The sequence below is a fragment of the Onychomys torridus genome, chromosome 8, assembly GCF_903995425.1.
Source record: "Onychomys torridus chromosome 8, mOncTor1.1, whole genome shotgun sequence".
Classification (NCBI taxonomy): Eukaryota; Metazoa; Chordata; class Mammalia; order Rodentia; family Cricetidae; genus Onychomys; species Onychomys torridus.
In genome coordinates this window covers 51,149,847-51,169,551 of record NC_050450.1, presented here as the reverse complement: position 1 = coordinate 51,169,551, position 19,705 = coordinate 51,149,847, and the positions used below count along the sequence as shown (strand labels likewise).

The window sequence follows — 19,705 nt, the reverse complement described above, 5'->3', positions numbered from 1 at the left end:
TGTGCTTCAATAGCAGTGTACAAGCACAGACTTGGGCTGGGTGGGCCTGAACGCTAGCGGGCCAGCCCTGCTCGACAACCCGACTCTCAACAACCCGACTCTCAACAACCCGACTCTCAACAACCCGACTCTCAACAACCCGACTCTCAACAACCCGACTCTCAACAACCCGACTCTCAACAACCCGACTCTCAACAACCCGACTCTCAACAAGCACATGCAGGAAACACCTCTGTGAAAAATAAAACAGCCAGACAGGGTGCTGATCTCCAAATCATACTCTCCTTAACTCGTGACAGGCTGAATGACTGCTTTTAAGTAAGACAGAAATGTTTAACTAAAGAACTGGCTCAAACTCTCACAAAAGGAGCAAAGAAGGAGGGAGCCCCCCAAGAGGGAGGCATGCGGGAGACTCTATTAAAGTACAAGACATATATGAAGTACACTATCTTTATGAAACTCATCACTACAATGAACATAAGCCGCAACTTAAATTAGAAAAAGAAAATAAAAATGGTATGTAAACCTGAAAACAATCAACCAAGTTGGGAAACACTGTAAAACGACCTTATTACCTCAAATATTTTAACGAAGTTCTGAAATATCTTTATTAAAATGAAAAGAAATCAGAGCTTATACTTTCTGCTTTAATCTTATGTTCCATGGAAATGCACCAACAATTAGAGGTAACTGCCAGATGCCTAAGTAAACATAAACCTCATGTCTACTTCAGTGGCCTCCAGCAACTTCCCAAGTACACACTGGCTGCGCTCCTCCTCACACCTAGGTGTGCAGACCACCCATCACAGCACTCCAACTCAGCCTGGTGGCAGTGACCACGAGCCTCAGTAAATGCAGGGAAGGCATCCAGAACAATTCCTTACAGGACAGTAGCAGAGACAAGATGGTCTAACAAGAGCTGCCTGTGGAAGCGACAGGATCATGGACGGGGAAAAAGGAAAGCCACTCCACAAAACCACAGCAGAAGACAAGAAAGCAGCACACTGCCAAAGCCAGGGCGGATCCCATGCTGGAAGAGCAGAAGCCGAGAGTCAAGGCCCATATGGTAAGCCAAGAGCAAGAGACAGGCTGACAGTCAGGAGGCACACGGTCTCTGCACACAGGCTGACAGTCAGGAGGCACACGCGTCTCTGCAGACAGCCCTAGTCCGCTGCGCTGCCCTTTCCACCACTCCTAACATTGTCATGGAGCACCCCCAACTCCACTTTTTAGCGCCTGTCAATCACTCCACTAGAACAGAGCTCTGCAGGACAGTTACCTAGCTTGTCTAATTGTTTTGTTCAGCTTCCCAAGCAGCTGGCAGACAGAACTCTTAAAACATTTGCTGATCAAGTAAACAGAAAAAAAATGGAAGAGTAGAACAAGCAGAAGACAGTGATGAAAACACATATAAATGACCTGAGACACAGACAAGTAGTGTCTCAGAATTAGACAATTGCAAAAACAGAATAATAAATTCAAAGGTTTAACTAAAGCCAATTTTCCTGTTAAAGCAAAACATAATCTTGCCCAGTGAATGGGCACAGGGTACCAGGAAGGCTGACACACAATCAATGCAGACGCATCCTGCCTGTAATGCTTTAACACTTGGGGGGGATGGAAGGTAAGGGGAGGGAGGGAGGGAGGGAGGGAGGAAGGGAGAGAGAGAGAAAAAAAAACATCAAAGAGAAAAAAATGACTCATTAATTACACAGAGGTTAGGTTTTTTTCTCTTGAAGACTCCTTAGCTTAAAACAAGCTGCAGTAACATAATCAAGTCATCCTTCAAGAGAAGTCAGAGACATATTCTTTGGCATAAAAAGTTAAAGGAGAATAAACCTACAAGTTATTTTTTAAAATTTCACCCCACAGTATAATGCAGCCAACCAAGCACCAGAAGACACTGCAATAAAAGGATGTGTGAATGGATGCGTGTAAAAACAGGAGAGCGCTTGCCAAGCACACATGAGGAGCTGAGTTCACACCGGACTGCAGGTGGCACACACCTGCAGTCCCATGCTGACAGCTGAGCCTGGCAGAGCCTAGGGCTCACTGGCCTGCTGGGCCTACTCAGTGAGCTCCAAGCTGCAACCCTGGGTAAAAAACAAAACAGCGACCTGAGGTTGTGCTCTATCTTCCACATGCATGTGTACACACACCCATGCGCTACCTTCACACAAACACATGCATACCCACAAGCAGATCAAGACCAAAGAATCAGAAAGTATTTCCAAGGGTAATTATTATCAATCCTATCACACAAAATAACACAAGAACAAACAAAAATGGAAAAAATACAGGGACACGGAAATGTTTCTTTTCATCCACATCAAGTCTTTACTAATTATAGCATTCAGAGTAATAAAGAAAAGCAGTACACCTAAATTAAGACAACCAACCAAGATCCACAAATGAGACCCATAAATGCTGTCTCCCCTACCACAGCAGCAAATCCATAAACACTGAATGCATCTCTTAATCTGTGAAAGGAGGTTAGGATACAAATGTATGAAGATGGCTACTAAGGGAAACAAGCAGCACCCCACATCCTAACAGGAAAATATCAGTGTACACACACACAGCCAAGTTTTCACAGCAAAACAGGGCAGGAGATAGAAAGCCTGGGAAACGGGGATCTAATTAAGGCTACAATACATGAAGCCAGTGTGCATCACGTGCAATAAACTCAACCGTTACAGCGACAAGACTCAGTTTGGCTCAGGTGACGGATTGCATCTTTCAAACACAGCAGCAACTATATTTCTGTTTCATATGCTCTTCCACAACCTCCTAATTCCCAGAAAAGAGATCCCAATTTCCATTCCCTTGAGCATGGTGAGTGACAGCAACAGTGACGGCGAGTTCAACCAGAGATTCAGCCATGAGCTGGACCACCCAAGGATGCCATGAGCCAATCACTGTGAGGAGAACACAGTTGACAGCTGTTCTCCTGAGGTCTGGGGTGATTTGCTAGCCCAGCAATGAGTAAGCAGACGAGATTACCAACCACAGTTTCCTTAAAAGACCACAACGACCACTGATACCACAGAAACTGGCAAATGGCTGTGCCCAGGTACTCAAGGGAAAACAGAGTTGGGGACTGGAACTGAGAAACACAACATGAGGCGGCCCAGTCAGGACAGGTCTGATGCACAGGTCCGACGCTGAATAACGGCAGTCACCCTGGGACCTGGATACTCACCAGCCACTTCACTCTGAAGGAGAAGAGAGCACTGAAGGCAAAGATCACCCACAGGATTAGACAGGCAATGAGGCCTAACCAGAAGATTCTTGACTCAGCCTCAGAAATGGTTTGGTTGTCTTCAGGAGTAGACTACAGAAACAAATAGTACAAAGTCAATTCGATGACTAATATCAGGTTTACCAGTAAACCTTTTTAAACAGAAAACACATTGTGCTCAAACTCAAAGATTAATAGAGACGATCCACATCCCAAAGACATAAACTAGGGGCTCCACCACCACCACAACCTTAATAAATGAATTCTTGTACTTTGCTGCATATTTGCGGGAGAACAGGAAGACAAGGCCTGTTTATTCATGAGAAAGCTTTGCATGAGCCTTTCTAGGTAAGAGTTAAGGAAATCAAAGAGTCATCTAGGAGATTTCATGTCTCAGCAAAACCCAGGAATTGACGATGGTGATGAGTTGTTTCCATGGCAGATTTGATGTCAGGAACACAGCTCACTGAGCACAGTGCTGCTTTCTGAGAAGTATTACTCAGAAAGGCTCTTCCAAGTAGAGGGCAAGCAACTTAACTGGTAGTGTTGCCAAGATTTTTATCCTCTGTCTCCCAAAAAACTTCCACAAGGAAATGGAATGTTCACTATTAGGAAGCAGGGTGATCCAAAACAAACAGGCTCTCCATGGTTCCTGAGGTCATCTGCTTAAAGAATAGACCACTCATTCTGACCCTGTACCCAGCTGCGATCTTCCCGACAAATAGGAAATGACAATGGGAACAAAGACAGAGATACGAGAGGAAGTGTCTGCTGAACACAGAAGGATCCAAGGTGATGGCCAGCAGAGTAACAAAGCCAAGACCACCAGGACGGCTCTCATCAGCAGGTAGACCAACCAGCAGCTTAGCCTGTCCTGCTCCTGGGATTCCAGCCTGTGGATGTCTGCTGCCAGACAGAAGCAGCAGAAGCATTATGCTTTGGAGGCTGACTTTAGTACTAACAGGGCAAGAGTTCTGCAGTAGTGCTGTCAACCTTGACTCCTCCTTCAGAACTCAAAAGAACCTGCACACTCTATCAGTTTACCTTTCTGGACTCAAACACCCAGTGGCTCTTCCCATCCTCATCAATATGATTCCACCAGTGTAGGCCAACCATTAGTCTACCAGTGACATTCTGGGAAAGATTAACATGAATACATATTTTTAAGTATAATTTAAAGCATTGTAAATCCCATCTTAGTGTACTATTTCACAAAATTCTTCAGCTTTCCCCTAGGGCAGCCAGTTAACCACTATGTACCAGTCCCAGCTAAAGACTAAACAAAGTAGCCATGCTGAGGCCAGGATGGCCAGGATGCACGGCGTTTACAGGATAAGCACCAGGCACACCCAGAAGCACTATCCTTTCTTCTTCCTGAGATGGAGCACCTGCCCTTCCTCTAAATACCTAACTCCTTCCTAGGTCTTCCCTTCCTTTTTCCAATCTTCAATTTTTAAGATGGGGCCTGTCTTAGTTAGGGCTACTACTGTTGCGATGAAACACCATGACAAAGCAACCTGAGGAGGAGAGGGTTTATTCAGCTTACACTTCCACGTCACAGGTCATCATCTAAGGAAGTCAGGGCAGGAACCTGGAGGTAGGAGCTGATGCAGATGGGTACTGCTTACTGGCTTGCTCCTCATGGCTTGCTCAGCCTCTTTCTTAGAGAACCCATAACCACTAGACCAGGGAAGACATCACACACATTGGACTAGGCCCTCACTGATAAACTAAAAATTAAGAAAATGCTCCACAGGCTTGCCTACAGACTGATATTTTACAAGTATTTTCCCAACTGAGGCCCCCTCCTCTCTGATGACTCTAGCTTGTGTCAAGTTGTCATAAAACTAGCCAGTACAGTGTCCCATATCATAGCTTTCATTGACCTAGAACTTACTATGTAGATCAGTCTGGTCTTGAGTTTGTGATCCATCTGCTCCTGCCTTCCAAGTGCTAAGATTACAGGTAAGTAATACCATACCTGTCCTAGGCCCCTACTGCTTCTAATCTTACACTGCCAAGTTTCTTTGGAACTATTATTTAACTATGTAAAGGTGTGTTGCATTTGTTTAACTATGTAAAGATGTGTTACATTGTTAATGCTGCATTTGTTTAATGATGTAAAAATGTGTATCTCTGCCTGCCTAAGGCACCTGATTGGTCTAATAAAAAGCTGACTGGCCAAAAGTTAGACAGTAGAGGGACAGGTGGGGCTGGTGGGCAGAGAGAATAAGTAGGAGGGAGAAAGACAGAAAGCCACCCCCAGGCAGACACAGAGTAAGCAGGGAGGCAGAACATACAGAAGAGGAAAGAAAGGTAAGAGGACCTGAGGCAAAATATAGATGAGGAGAAAAAGGTTAATATAAGTTTAAAAAGTTAGCCAGAAACAAGCCTAAACTAAGGCTGAGCATTCATAAAATCATAAGTCTCCACGTCATGATTTGGAGCCTGATACATTGCTTTTCGGTCAAAATTTGTTTTTGACCCAATCTCAGAATTCTTATCTTTAGAATGGGATTTTAACCAATATTTATTTCCTTAAAAATAGACTATTTGGGGGCTGGAGAGATGGATCAGAGGTTAAGAGCACCGACTGCTCTTCCAGAGGTCCTGAGTTCAATTCCCAGCACCCACATGGTGGCTCACAACCATCTGTAATGAGATCTGGTGCACTCTTCTGTATACATAATAAATAAATAAATCTTTAAAAAAAAAAGTAGAATATTTACTATTGAAACAAATGTGCCCTTACTTCCAGTCCCACCTGGAAGTATCAAAAATGCTTCAGAGATTGAAAAATGTCCACAACTAATAAACAAACAAAAAAACCAACTTTTTGGGTGAGGAGAGTGCACACCTTTTATTCCAGAGCTTGGGAGGCAGAGGCAGGTAGATCTCTGAGTTCAGACCAGACTGGTCTACAGAGTGAGTTCCAGGACAGCCAGACCACAGAGGAAAACAAAACAAAAAAACAAACAAAAAACAGAAAAATAAACTTGCCCCTGGTTGAAAAAGATTGATCCCAAATACCTTGTGGTTTTTGGAAAAAAAAAAAAAAGACACTTCCTAAATTACACCCAGAATATTCATAAATGACACTGGAATAAAATATGTAGATTCTATAGCTGCCAGTGATATTTTGTAGCTTGGCACATGGCACCACTACTGAGCAGTGTTCATGTGATCAAATACACCCGCACTTTAACACAGGGAAGGCCTAAAGTAACAGGTAAATTAACACCATTCCAAGGCGCTGTCCTGTTTCTTTCAATTTATTCATTACTTGGATTCATATTAAATACAATTTTAAAATAAAAACAATAGAGCCTACCTTCACTGCCCAAAAGTCACATGACAGTAACAAGATAGCCATCACCATACAGGCAATGAAGCTGGTGCTGAGCAGCTCACAAAGGAGGTAGACTACAACCTCACTGACTCGGAAGAACAGATGGAAGAAGGATGCCACGGGGTGTCTGAAAATCAAGACACCATAAACAGCATCATCACATTTTACCGCGAGAGCCAGCAGACCCATAACCATGAAACAAGGGGGGGGGGGGGTCTGGGAAGGAGAAAGCAAACAGCTTACCTCTTTCTTAAGTTCCCACCATTTAGCTAGGTTCTATTGTCACAAGAAATTATATTACATGAGCTGACTCTGATACCTCATTGAGCATAAACTTTCAAAGCACCTAACCAGAACCACACCAGCTTAGACTATCTAATCACATCACAGGAGCCTCAGACTGAGAAACCACTTCTAGCATTAAGTCAAAGTCACCATAGAGAGTTCTGCCCCTTCCTTTCCTCCTCCTCCTCCTTCCTTTTGTCCTCCTCCTTTTTTTAAGATAGGGTCTCACTAGGAAGCTCAGGCTGCCCTCAAATTCATAACCTTCCAGTCCTCATCTCTGAGACTTCATGCATGCGTTATCACGTTATCATATATATATATATACATACATATACACACACACACACACACACACACACACACACACACACACACACGCTTTTTGTAAAACAGCTTTATTGACATGTGATTCAAATATCACATAATTTTTCTACAAATTAACTTTTTTTTAATATAGTGATCATCACCATAATCAATTTTACAACATTTTGTTTCTTCAAAAAGCAAGTCTAGGGAACTGGAGAGATGGCTCAGAGGTTAGAAGCACTGGTTGCTCTTCCAGAGGACCTGAGTTCAATTCCCAGCACCCACATGGTGGCTCACAACCATCTGTAATAAGATCTAGTGTTCACTTCTGGTGTGCAGGCACACATGCCAGCAGAACACTGCATATATAATAAATAAATATTAAAAAAAAAAGCAAGTCTATACCCACGGGCAATCACTCCTCTTTTGTTCCCAACCTTTCAGCCCTAAGCAACCAATCACCTTTCTGTCTCTGTAGATTTACTGTTATGGACTTTCTGTGTAAGTAAAATCACACAATACTTTTCTGTGACCAGCACCTTTCACTTAGCACAGTGTTTTCAAGGTTCAAGTAGAATTTTACTTTATTAAGTGAATTTCTTTAGAGAATATATTTAGAAGTACATTTAGTTTTATCACTTCTATAAGATATAATTCTGAAATTTACAAAAGAAATCAAAATGTATCTACCAAAATTATAGTTTCCTTGGTTTTTGTGATTTTTGTCTTTTTTTAAAACTGAGAACTGAACCCAGGGCTTTAAGTTCTACTACTGAGGTAAACACATCCCTACAGAAATTATATAAAGAAATGGTGCATTCTCATAAAACATCAGTGCTCAAATAACTGATTTTTCAAGTTTGCTAATTTAAAAGCTCAGTGTTGAACAAAATTCTACATGCCAACTACTCCTAACAAAATCACAAGTTACCTCTGTCTCGTACTATGTCAAATCAACAACATTTAACTCACATGCACACCTAACCTACTCTGCCTTGGATACCCCCATGAGCTCCTTTTGAAGACCAAGATGGCATACTGGTGTGGAAGGTGCTGGAAACCTTAGGATGTGGGCCTATCTAGATGGAATGGGTCACTTAGGGCAGGTTATGGTTCTGTTTCTAGCCCGCCATGACGTAAGCAGTGTTTCTCCACTACACTCCTGTGTCAAAATGTCCTGCATTCCCCACGGGCCCAGAAGCAGAGCCAAACAAAAACAGGGCCTGTGCATTGAAACTTCCCAATACACTTAAGATAAAAGGTTTTTTTCCCCCTCTTTGGTCTTGTCAGATGTTTTCTCACATCAAAAAGTGGGACACAGAGCTGGGTATGGTAGCACACACCTTTAATCCACCACCATCACCACCACCACCCACCACCCACTAAGAAAGATATCTCTGTGCCCAGGTAAGCACAGCCAAGACTACAGGTTGAATCTGTGTCAAAAAAAAAAAAAGTCAACACAAATCCCAACGGCTGACACCAACAGTGGACAGAACAGATTAGACAGAACCTTGTACCTGATTTGGGATTTCCATGGTCTATTGGTTGCCTCCTCTTCTGCATCAAACAGTGAGACATCTTCAGTGTCATCATTACTGTCCTGTTAGGAAATTAAATATCTATGATAAAAGTGAAATTCAGTGCTTGTATGCCTACTACATACAAACCTACACAATCCTCAAAATGGAAGGTGAAATCATGAGTTACAATTACCAGGGATTCACAGCTTAGGAAAAGAGGCACCTGCAGATCCTCCCCGGAAACTCCAATCATCAGAAAACAATCAACTCTCCATGACAATTTCATGATCAGCTGACATCTGCCTGAGCGCTGACAGAACACTAAGGAGCAGATGAAGCTCCTAAAAGCTGACGTCTATCATAAGCTACTCTCTCAAGTCACTGAGGAAACAGAAGTTCCTGGGGGAGAAACTCAGAAAACCACATGACTGCAGCCTGTTTCCTCGACTCCTCACAATGCTTTCTCTTCTTATCTGAGGCTGAACGATCATGCCTCTAAGGACTTGTTCCATTATTTTCTTCCTATTCTTTCTTTCAATTCAGTCTTTCTAATCAATATACAAAATCCTTCACACCAGAGTGATGATCCTGGAAGATGAATAAAGCACACCTCAACCACTGAAGAATGCTGCTCAAAGATGAAAACTAAGGACCACTGGGTTTCTAAGGAACTTCTGTGAACTCCTGAGAACAGCGGGGAAGCGGGGAGAGCTACCAACCAGAACTGATGAGACAGAATTAAAATACAAGCATGCACATGCACAAATGTTTCAGGAACAATGAATGGGGTGACACCAGAGGTGTCATGTGGGGAGTCTTCACTCTTTTAATAGAAATTACAAGTGTGGTCCATTGTGCCTGTAATCCCAGCACTTGGAAGACTGAATCAAGATGATTACCATCAGTTGGAGGTGGGTGAAGGAAAAAAAAAAAAATAGGAGAAACTAAAGCATGTCTTTGCGCTAACATGAACAAGCTTTTCCAAAAGAAAAAAAAGGTGGGGGGGGGGGCATCAACAGTTCAACAGCTGAACGCTCCCCAGTAAGCAAAGGTGAAGCTGCAACTCAATAATGGAGTACCACAGAATCCACAAAAGAGCGTGTGGGTGACCATGAGTGAAGATGCAGTCAGGAAAGGGAGTGGTGTGAAAATCCCTTTGGTGGGCTGCATCTCAGTGAAACAAGCAGCAAGACCACCAGACAAAATGACACGGGAATAAACGTTTAAATTTGCAGAAAAGTTTTAATGCAAAGGTTGCCTGGGGAAGGGAAGGCAGAGACTACCAAAATGTCAAATGCCTAGCAGCTGGAAGAGCTGATCCAAGGTTCATGGTCACAGGCTTACAAGTACATGGTTGTCTTTCCCCAGCTCCCTTCAATCTGGGCGCACTTTCAGAGTTGAAACCACCAACGGATTTTCTCCACTCCACATTTCCCCATAGCAGACTTTTCTGATCACAAATTCCAGCTGTCTCATCCTCAGACACTTGGTATGTCACTACCATGTCTTTGCTATTATGTTCCAAAAATATGTTGTTTCCCCAACCTAACCTCTCGCCTTCCCACGCCCGTTGCGGACCCCAACAACCACAACCCCAACCTCACAAGGAGGGGCAAGAAACTTGTCAGTGTTATTCACTCCTATTCTGGACCTGGAGCATTTGCCTGAACCATGGTAACCCCGCAGGAAATTACTTGTAAAACAAAAAGAGAAATATATAATCTAAATGGAAGTTCACAGTAAATTTTTAAAGGAAGGAAATACTATATTACGTTTACTAATCTCTAGCCGAAAGCCAACTGGCTACAGCGATCCCTAGGGGCACAAATGTGATAGCCACCGTGACTATCAGTGTAACAGCGTGGTAACACCTACTCGAAACCAAAGCTCTGGTACTCTCCTCTCCCTCCAGGACCGCCCTGCACTTGAGTGTCCAGGCAAGGGAGCTGACGACGTCTGCAGGCCGCTCCCCTCATCCGGGTGGGCTGCGGAGAGCCGGGTTACCCTGACATCACACACCCAGAGCTGCCTGCAGCCAGGGCTCCGCCCGCTGGCGACCCGCCTCCACACAGCATCCCCAGCTCTGCGCCTCCAAGCCCCCGGTCCACCCGACCCTCGGAGCGCACAGAACCCTCGCCACCCCTGGCCCGGGCCCCTGCACTTCTGCCCACCCAGCCTGCCCTTCCTCCAGCACAGGCAGTGGGCACATACACGGACACAACAGCTTCGGGGACTGGGCAAGACCCCAATTCAAAGGATCGCACCCGCTCCCGGAACCCGGCCGCCCTCCCTCACCTGCGACAACATGACGGCCTTGCGCCAAATCCTCCCCCCACCCCACTTCCGGGAGCCACGTCAACACAGCTGCTACCCGGTCCGGTGTGAAACTGACGCCGGTTGGTCGTCACAGGCCAAGAAGCCAACCTACAGGGCCAACCGGAAGCCACTTGCCGGCAACACTTCCTTTTCGATAAGGCTCGAGGGAGGGAGCAACTCCCTGGACCGGAAGAGCGGTAGGCGGGTCCGTGCCAGAGAGGGCAGGGCCACGTACTGGGAGGGGCGGGGGAAGCGGGTCAAAATGCGGACGCGCGCAGGAGGAGGCGGGGCGTGTGGGCGGAGCCATACCGCAGAGGCTCTGTCGGGAGCCAGGCAGAGGTGGGCGGGGCAAGCGTGGGCGGGGCAAGCGTGGGCGGGGCAAGCGTGGGCGGGGCAAGCGTGGGCGGGGCAAGCGTGGGCGGGGCAAGCGTGGGCGGGGCAAGCGTGGGCGGGGCAGCGTGGGCGGGGCAAGCGTGGGCGGGGCAAGCGTGGGCGGGGCAAGCGTGGGCGGGGCAAGCGTGGGCGGGGCAAGCGTGGGCGGGGCAAGCGTGGGCGGGGCAAGCGTGGGCGGGGCAAGCGTGGGCGGGGCAAGCGTGGGCGGGGCAAGCGTGGGCGGGGCAAGCGTGGGCGGGGCAAGCGTGGGCGGGGCAAGCGTGGGCGGGGCAAGCGTGGGCGGGGCAAGCGTGGGCGGGGCAAGGGCTGCACCTCTAAGAAGCAAAAAGCCTGGGAATGAGTTGTCCAACTTAGTAGGTTCTGAAGGGAGGCTTCGTGAGTTATGAAGGAAAAATGGTTTTTGCCACTTGTAAAGTACAAACTGTGAGTCATCAGCACCAGTGTGGATGCTCTGAGAAAGGCGGGGCTTTATTCTACAACTTCACTTTGGAAATGTGTTTCTGTATAGTCTTACTTTTGCGTTTTACGTTTTAGGAATACTTAAGAAATAAATATGTCCCTGGGAAGGAGTTTTAAAAAAAATAGTAAGTAAAAGGCCAGAGGACTAACTAAGCAGTGGGTGTAGTGCTGTAAAGGCAGAGGCTGGTCCCTTGCGCCCTAGCAATCAGGCACTCGGGTTTCCGCATCTGCCCTCTATGTGTCGATTATAGAACCAATCTCTGTGTACATAATTCCTCAGTTGTAAAATGGGAAGGATAGTGATGGCTTTCCAGAGCAGTTAATAAAGTGGCAGGCGTTGTTTTTATTACTGTTTTAAGTCACCTGATGATGGTGTGATCCTGCCTAGATCTAAAAGTCAGAGAATTTAAAGCCATCTTTGAAAATTTAATGATAGCAGTATTCTGTTTGCTCCACTTATATCAGACTGTTGGAAGATTCATGCAGTGTCCATCCCTACCTTTTCGTAACTGAAGGAACTTTATTCACTGAAACCCAGATTTTACCTGGCTCTTTGCCAGCACCATTTCAAAACTACTGTCAGAATAGTGAAGAACCAGCAACATAATTCCCCAAGCAGAGAAAGCTTGCTGAACAGATTACCTATGTCCTAAACCTCTTGGAGCATGTTTTTGGTGGCCCACGCTGTATTGTGGGGTTGTGTGGAGTTATCTTTTGGTTGTTTTCACTTTTTATATAAATGCAATTTGAATTTGTTACCGTATTTTTTAAATTTAGAACATTTGACAGGAAAGTGAATTTCTGACCTGTTTGGGGGACTTTTTTTCCCCCTTTTTGGAGGATGGGGTGGGGAGGTGTTTGCTTGCTTTTGAAACAGGGTGTTGCTTCATAGTACCAACTGACTTAGGTGCTCAGACCTCCTGTCTTAGCCTCCCAAGAGCTGGGTCTTAATGAAGGAGAAGGTCTGACTGGCTCTGTGTAGGGACTACACTCTTTATATAGGTCCTGAGGCCGTCAGTGAGCTATATCCCTGCTGGTGAGCTACTCTTCAAAATTACCTATTGTGTCCCTGACACCACCCCCTAAACATTTAAATAGGAGCCTCAATATTCTTGGTATTAGTGGCTCTTTTAGTATCAAATATGAATATGCTTCATTTTCATCAGATGGAGTTTGTTCGGAGCAGTAAAATCAAATACAGTGTTCTAAATACAGCTCAACCTTTTGAGCTCCCCACTCTCTTTACCAGAACTGAGCTTCATTCTATGCAAAAATACCAGGAAATTTCTTTATATAATCCTGATACTCACTTAAAAGTTTCTGGAAGCTATGATGATCCTAAGTTGGTAGTGATGAATGGCATCTACCTGCCGATGGCAACCTCCTCACACAGACACCCATCAGTGAACTTGCTTTCAACTCACTAAATGGAAGATAGATGGCACTCTCTCCCTATCCCCTCTTGTCTTAGTGTATTCTATGTGCTCTTTGATTCCTATAAAGGTTCCTGTGAATTGCCAAAGAAATCTCAAAAAAAAAAAAGACAAAAGAAAAGAAAGGTCCAGACACCAACACTCACTTGGTTTTCTGTTTGTTGTAATGGTGCTGTAATTTCCCAAGCCTGGTTCAGATAAACACATTTTGTCCAAGTTCAGGGGCCGCTGTTTTCCCTTGCTTCATAAAATTCTCGATAGGCAGGCCTTTGATCTTACGAATCCACGCAGCTTTGCTGGCTTTACCTGGGTCGACTACTTTAGTGGATTCACTGGCTTGATATTCCTTCATCTTGGCTTCTCCATATTCTTTCTCCTCCTTCACAGTCAACAGCATGAACCCAGTGTTCAGTCTAAGAGGATCCAGGGTTGTGTAGAAACGTGGCCGTTCTTTCTTGAGAGACAGGGTGGCTATGCCACCCCGAGGAGCGAGCATTCGGTTTGGTTTAATGACCTGCATGCTGGTCAGGGGGCCCACACGACGCTTTGCCCCGTCAATTGAACTGGTCAAGTGCTCTTCATCCCTTGGGCTATCAGAAATTCTGGAATGGATAAGTATGGGCTGGGGTATGGTAGACTGGACTCTGGGACTATGCAAGGACTTTTTCAAGTTGGGCTGCAGTTTCTGAATTTCCAGGGGAATATTGGTTTGTTTCACATCGGTGGAAAGGTTGCTGGATCGCAGCTGATCAACTGCATGTTGCGTTGATTTTCCTTTGAAACTTAGGACCTTCCTTGGATACGGAATAGAAGGCCCCCAGGCATCAATGACTGGAGTTCGGGGCCTGTGGGGATAAGCAAACTCTTCAGAATTGTGGGCTTCTTGCAGAGCATTGATAGTCAGAAGGAATCGGTCAGGTGTCATAGGGACTTTCCAGAACTTTTTCTTTGGAAGACTGATTTGATCTCCAGGACTTGGCCCATCATCTGCTTCTTCAAAAAGAAAACAAAGGCGCGTCAGCATTCCATGGAAAATAGGGACCATCTATACAGAAAAGCTGAAGCTGTTCTAACTGCTAGGAACACTGAGGTTTTGTTGCCCAAAAGGCATGCCAATAAACATCCCAGCTGAAATGATGACAGCAGAAATGGCTTGTTTCTAATGACTGTACTAATATTTGTGTAGGGTGCCATATTTTGAAGGCAGCCTATGTAATTCTAATGTTCCACACATGTTCAAAAATTCTTGTGAGAATGACTCTCGCATCTCATTCATGACTCCCATAAAACAGGTCTTGCAGATTTATAGCATAACTACATAGTCATCAATAACCTTACTGCAAAGATCAATTCTCATTTAATTAACCAGCTTCAGTTAGGTTTCCCAGAATCAGGGTTAGATTCTAAGAATGTCACTCCTACTTAATGCAATGTATCATAGCACAGCTAAAACTAGATTTCTAAAGAGGAGTCGACCAATAGTTATGAATCTGAAATGTTCACCATAACAACAGAATCCTTTCTAAAAACCACTTTATAGTTAAGGTATCTAAGACCATCCAGTTAACAAAGCTGTCTTCTTGGATCAATTTAGAACTCTCTCTTTTTTTTTTTCTTAAACATTTGGGGTTTTTTTTTTGTTGTTTTTAAAGATATATTTATTTATTTTATGTAAATGAGTGCCTTATGACTTTATGCTAAAAGAGGGCATCAGATTGCACTAGAGATGATTGTGAGCCATTATGTGGTTGCTGGAGATTGAACTCAGGACCTCTGGAAGAGCAACCAGTTCTCTTAACTGTTGAGCCATGTCTCCAGCCCCTAAATCTCTTATATCATTCTCATTTTGCCTTTTTTAGTCCCTTCAGAAAAACAAGGTCCTTGTTCTCAAAAAATAACTGAGTCAAGAAAAAGAGAAATCAGTTGCCTGTCTGAAGCCTATCAACAATCCAAACCCAGAGTTCTGCCATGAAAGGAACAGCATCCAGGTATTATGTATATAATTTCCTTTGGCCATTGGGTGGTATCCCAAAGGGGACAGATGAGGGTAGTGTGAAACTCCAAGTGTTCCTGATCTTTGCTTTGCTAATTAAACACTGAGGTAATTCGGTTGTCAGAATCTTCCCTTCTCCTTCCAAATCCAGAAAACATGGAATGTTTTTGTTTTTGTTTTTCATTATTCTGGGGATTTTGTTGTGGTATGGTTTTCTGGGGTTTTTTTGTTTTGTTTGTTTTGGTATGGTAATATATCTTAGATCTGCAAGTTGATACACATACAGATCTTCATGGTATGAATCTTGGCTGTTATATAATATCAATAGTGGTTTACTATTTACCATTGTCTACTCTAATGGACATTTTATTTGTTAATAATGAACCTTAAGGAAATGTAAATACCATTTTTTATTTATCATGTAAACAGGAATGAGGAGATAGGCAATCCCCAGAGCTGGCTTGCATGTGGTTAATGGGAGTATAAATTGATTCTGCAGTTTTTTTTTAAGTTTGACTATGACAATAACTCTCTAGTTTTTAAGTGTATTTGCCCTTTAGCTCAGCAGTTTTATTCCTTGGACTCTACTCTGTAGGTACAACTGTATGTATGCACAAATGTAAGATGCCCATGTTTAGGGTAGATCATTAAATCTTAAAAAAAAAAAAAAAGTGATTCACTTTGAAACTGGGGATTTTTTTTCCAAAGGAACATTACTACTAGTCAAAATATATTAGAAAAAAACATTTGAAAAGTTTTCCAGTACCTTTCAAAACCATCAGAGGCATCCCAGCTGCAGTATCTAAAAGTACTTCTGAAAAATCTCATTCCTGTCACTTTCTCCCTCATCTGCTTGTCTCACATACATCACCCATACACACTCACCACACACACACACACACACACACACACACACACACACACACCTCTCCACACACACTCCAATCTCTCTCCTCTCTCAAGAAATCCCCTCCAACCAGCCTGACCCCCTTTTCCTTCTTCTGATGTGCCCATTAATCCAAATGACACAATGCAAGAGGGAGCCATTTGGGAGGCAGAGACAGGAAACAGGGGAGGCACTTAGAAAGGCTTGAGTTAGTAAAGAGACAAGAAACCAATCCCTCTTACTAGGAACCAGTGGGAAGCCAGTCCTTCTTTGAAGAAAGCATAAAACACCATTCCCAAAGAAGCAGAAGTTTAGGCTGTAAAGCAAGGAGAGAGATTGGGGGTGGGAGAGACCTTAGTTCTTCTTCAAAGTAAAATATCACTATTCATCTTCTCTTCACCTGCAGATTTTGATTTCAGATTCTCTAGCCCATCTTCCCCAACATCACTAGCTCTCTTCCTGCCTTCCTTCTGGGATGTCTTTGGTTTTTCTTGTTCATAAATCTCTATTAACGTGATTAGGTTAAGACTGAAGAAGAAACCACAGTCAGTAGGTAATTTGATTAGACCTGAGTAGTGGGGGATACAGCAATAACTGGTTTTTACTCAAGATACCACTGTATGATCCTTGTAGCTGGCACTAAGCAGCCTGGCTCTAAGATCTGGGTTCCATCATGGCTCCCCTTCCACAGATCCTTCCTACAGAATATCAAGCTTTAAACATCTGAAACTCCCAGTTTCTCCAGAATTAACTGGTCATTTGCAGTGTGATGTTCTTGAAGGTGACCTGTTGTTGTTCTCTGTAGATCCTGGGTCCAGCTTCATGCCACAGAGGACAGGTAGCATGAAGGAGTCTAGCTAGTCTAACCCACATATGATTTGCTCTTTAGATGTCATAAATAGCATGGGACCATGTACATACCCCCACCTACATATCTACACACACACACACATACATACACACATACACACACACACACACACACACACACACACACACACACTTGCCTTATAACTAACATCTTCAAGTGCACAGATTCTCTCTCAGAAGTCTAATGATAACACATTCTGTATAGAACAATTTCCTGTGTATAGTAACTTTGTGTCTCTCCTGGGGACATAATAAGTAATAGCTTAATAAAATGTCCATAATATCTATAATGGTTCCCCCTCCCTGTCTCTATCAACACACACACACACACACACACACACACACACACACACACACACACAGCTCATCCCCACTGATTATCATTGAAATCACAATGATTTTGATGTTTTACCTGAAGAGAGCTTCTTGTTTGGCTTCAGATGAACTTGAGACTTCTGAGGTTTATTTAATGAGAATTCCTGGGCCATAGTCTGTTTACTGGACACAGAATCTCTCAGACTTTGAACCTGAGTGCTGGACTTGGAATGCCCATCCCCAATGCTGGTTTCTTCCCTTTCCTCCTCCTTATCCTTACTCCTCTTTGTTTTGGTTTTGTCCATGGTGTACTGCCACTTTACGTTTTCAAACTGGAACATGAGGATATTGCTGTCCGTCTGGACCACCATCCTGGAACCAAAATGAGAGTGTCCACAAAAGGAGCATGGAGGCCACCAAAACATACATTGCAGTTGTGTCCTACCCGATCCCTAGGCTTGGGGAGGCGAGGCCAGGCAATGACCATAGGAATGGGCTGGTTTAGGGTGTTGCCTGCAGAAAGCAGTGGTGCATCAGGCAAGGGTGGTAGTTTTGTAACTCTTTTCTTTGAGAATTAACCATGAAAGGGACACGTGTTCTGATGGCTTCACTGCTCAGGATGGAATACCTTTTCAGTGAATTTCTAATTCTGGAGTGCTAAGTACCTAGGATGCCCAAGACAAAAGCTTAGGCACTCTGCAGGGAGATGTCTGGAAATTCACTCTTCTTTTTAAGCTTAGTGTCTAGACTCAGTGTTTCCATTTTTATCCTTGGAATAAAAACTGTCAATGGGGAAGTCTCCTCTCCTCTGCTGAGCTCCCACACAAAGCCCCACTGGCTTCACAGCACCCTCTAGGACCCCTGGACATAATGGGGACATTTTATAAAGCCTGGTGACTTCTATTGCCTCTAATCCCCACTCTCACTCCCCAGGGGACAGAGGTTTGGAACTCACGTCTTCCACCCCCAGCACACTTCCCATCTCCCACTCATTTCTTTCACTTTTTTTTTTCATTTGCACAAAGTAAGCTGCTTTCCTCTTTGTGGGTCTAGATTTCTTGAAACTATACAAAGAAACTGAAGTGTTCATGTGCGTGTGTGTGTGTGTGTGTGTGTGTGTGTGTGTGTGTGTGTGTTTCCTCCTTAAATACTGTAATTTTAAGACTTTAACTTGTAGTGTAAACTCTAGAAAAGCATCTTATTTGGTCTGGAAATGCTGAAATGGAGTTGGAGGAGTCAGATTCTGTTAAGAAATCTCCACCAGGTTTCTCTTTACTCAAACCCAGAGGAGATCACCCAAGCTGGGCATCATGACACCCTGAAGAGTAAGCACAGCTCTACCTGTGCCCCGATCACTAAGTCTGGGGCAAAGGCCAGTTACTCCCACCAGAGATACTTCCTTCAGCCAAGCTGGAGGGAAGCATGGCCTATTCTGCTCGGCCAGTGAATCCAGAGTCCCAGAGGAGGAAAAAGAAAAACACACAGAATTGTTCATGGTTCCACCCTCCACACCTACCTACCACCCACCTGTTGCCCTGATAAAAGAAGGATAGCACGGGGTCACCTCTGGCATCGACTTTTATCACCTTCAGACAGTTCCCATTGAGGAAGTTGTAAATGCGGATCTTGCCATCTCCACAGGCACTGATGACACGGAGGTACAGAAGAGACACCTGCAGCACCTCCCTGAAAGGGAACAGAGCAACAAACAGGCAGTACCCACCTTCTGGAAGACTCTGGGATCTGCTCGTGGTCTGTAGTGTTTGTGTGCAGTTGGGAGATAGGAGCCATGTCTATCTTTGAAATACTGTTTCCATGTTTTATAATTCTAGATTTAAATCCTTAACCATCAGCTATCCCATCCCCACCCTGCAGCTGTTTGCAACTTAGTCCCAGGCCACAGGTCAGCAAAGGTGAAAGGACTCTGCTTCAGGCTCGTACGGGGAAGTTGGGGAGAGAGGGGTGATACATGAGATCGCCATTTATGTTTGTCATGAAAGTTGAGTCTTAGCAACTTATTTATACTGAGGGTTGGTTTTTGATCCCATTTAGAACAGTGTTGTTATGTAAGAAAGAACAGTATAAGGCTAAGGGTTAGTTATTTCTTGAGAGACAGGGTGGCTATGCCACCCCGAGGAGCGAGCATTCGGTTTGGTTTAATGACCTGCATGCTGGTCAGGGGGCCCACACGACGCTTTGCCCCGTCAATTGAACTGGTCAAGTGCTCTTCATCCCTTGGGCTATCAGAAATTCTGGAATGGATAAGTATGGGCTGGGTATGGTAGACTGGACTCTGGGACTATGCAAGGACTTTTTCAAGTTGGGCTGCAGTTTCT

The 19,705-nt window shown here is 44.4% G+C and overlaps 2 protein-coding genes across 3 annotated transcripts in view; both read right to left on the bottom strand.

The window, feature by feature from the left end:
- Nucleotides 1-11,205, bottom strand: part of LOC118588676 (Golgi apparatus membrane protein TVP23 homolog B-like) — a 39,781-nt gene extending 28,576 nt beyond the window's left edge. The window contains 5 exon segments of the mRNA XM_036195238.1: nt 3,203-3,334; nt 4,286-4,375; nt 6,573-6,717; nt 8,702-8,784; nt 11,000-11,205. Coding sequence (XP_036051131.1) covers nt 3,203-3,334; nt 4,286-4,375; nt 6,573-6,717; nt 8,702-8,784; nt 11,000-11,011 — 462 coding nt within the window. The 5' untranslated portion in view covers nt 11,012-11,205.
- Nucleotides 11,206-13,451: 2,246 nt separating this feature from the next.
- On the bottom strand, nt 13,452-19,462 carry LOC118590194 (F-box/WD repeat-containing protein 10-like). Of its 2 annotated transcripts, none has more exons than XM_036198077.1 (3): nt 18,897-19,462; nt 17,467-17,741; nt 13,452-14,298 (listed from the first exon to the last, which is right to left on the bottom strand). In XM_036198077.1, the coding sequence occupies exons 2-3, from the start codon at nt 17,738-17,740 to the stop codon at nt 13,499-13,501; spliced, it is 1,074 nt and encodes a 357-aa protein (XP_036053970.1). In that variant the 5' UTR covers nt 17,741; nt 18,897-19,462; the 3' UTR covers nt 13,452-13,498. The 2 variants fall into 2 exon arrangements, with proteins under 2 accessions (XP_036053970.1, XP_036053969.1); XM_036198076.1 differs by having other exon boundaries at nt 18,934-19,462.
- Between the last annotated feature and the right edge of the window lie 243 nt (nt 19,463-19,705).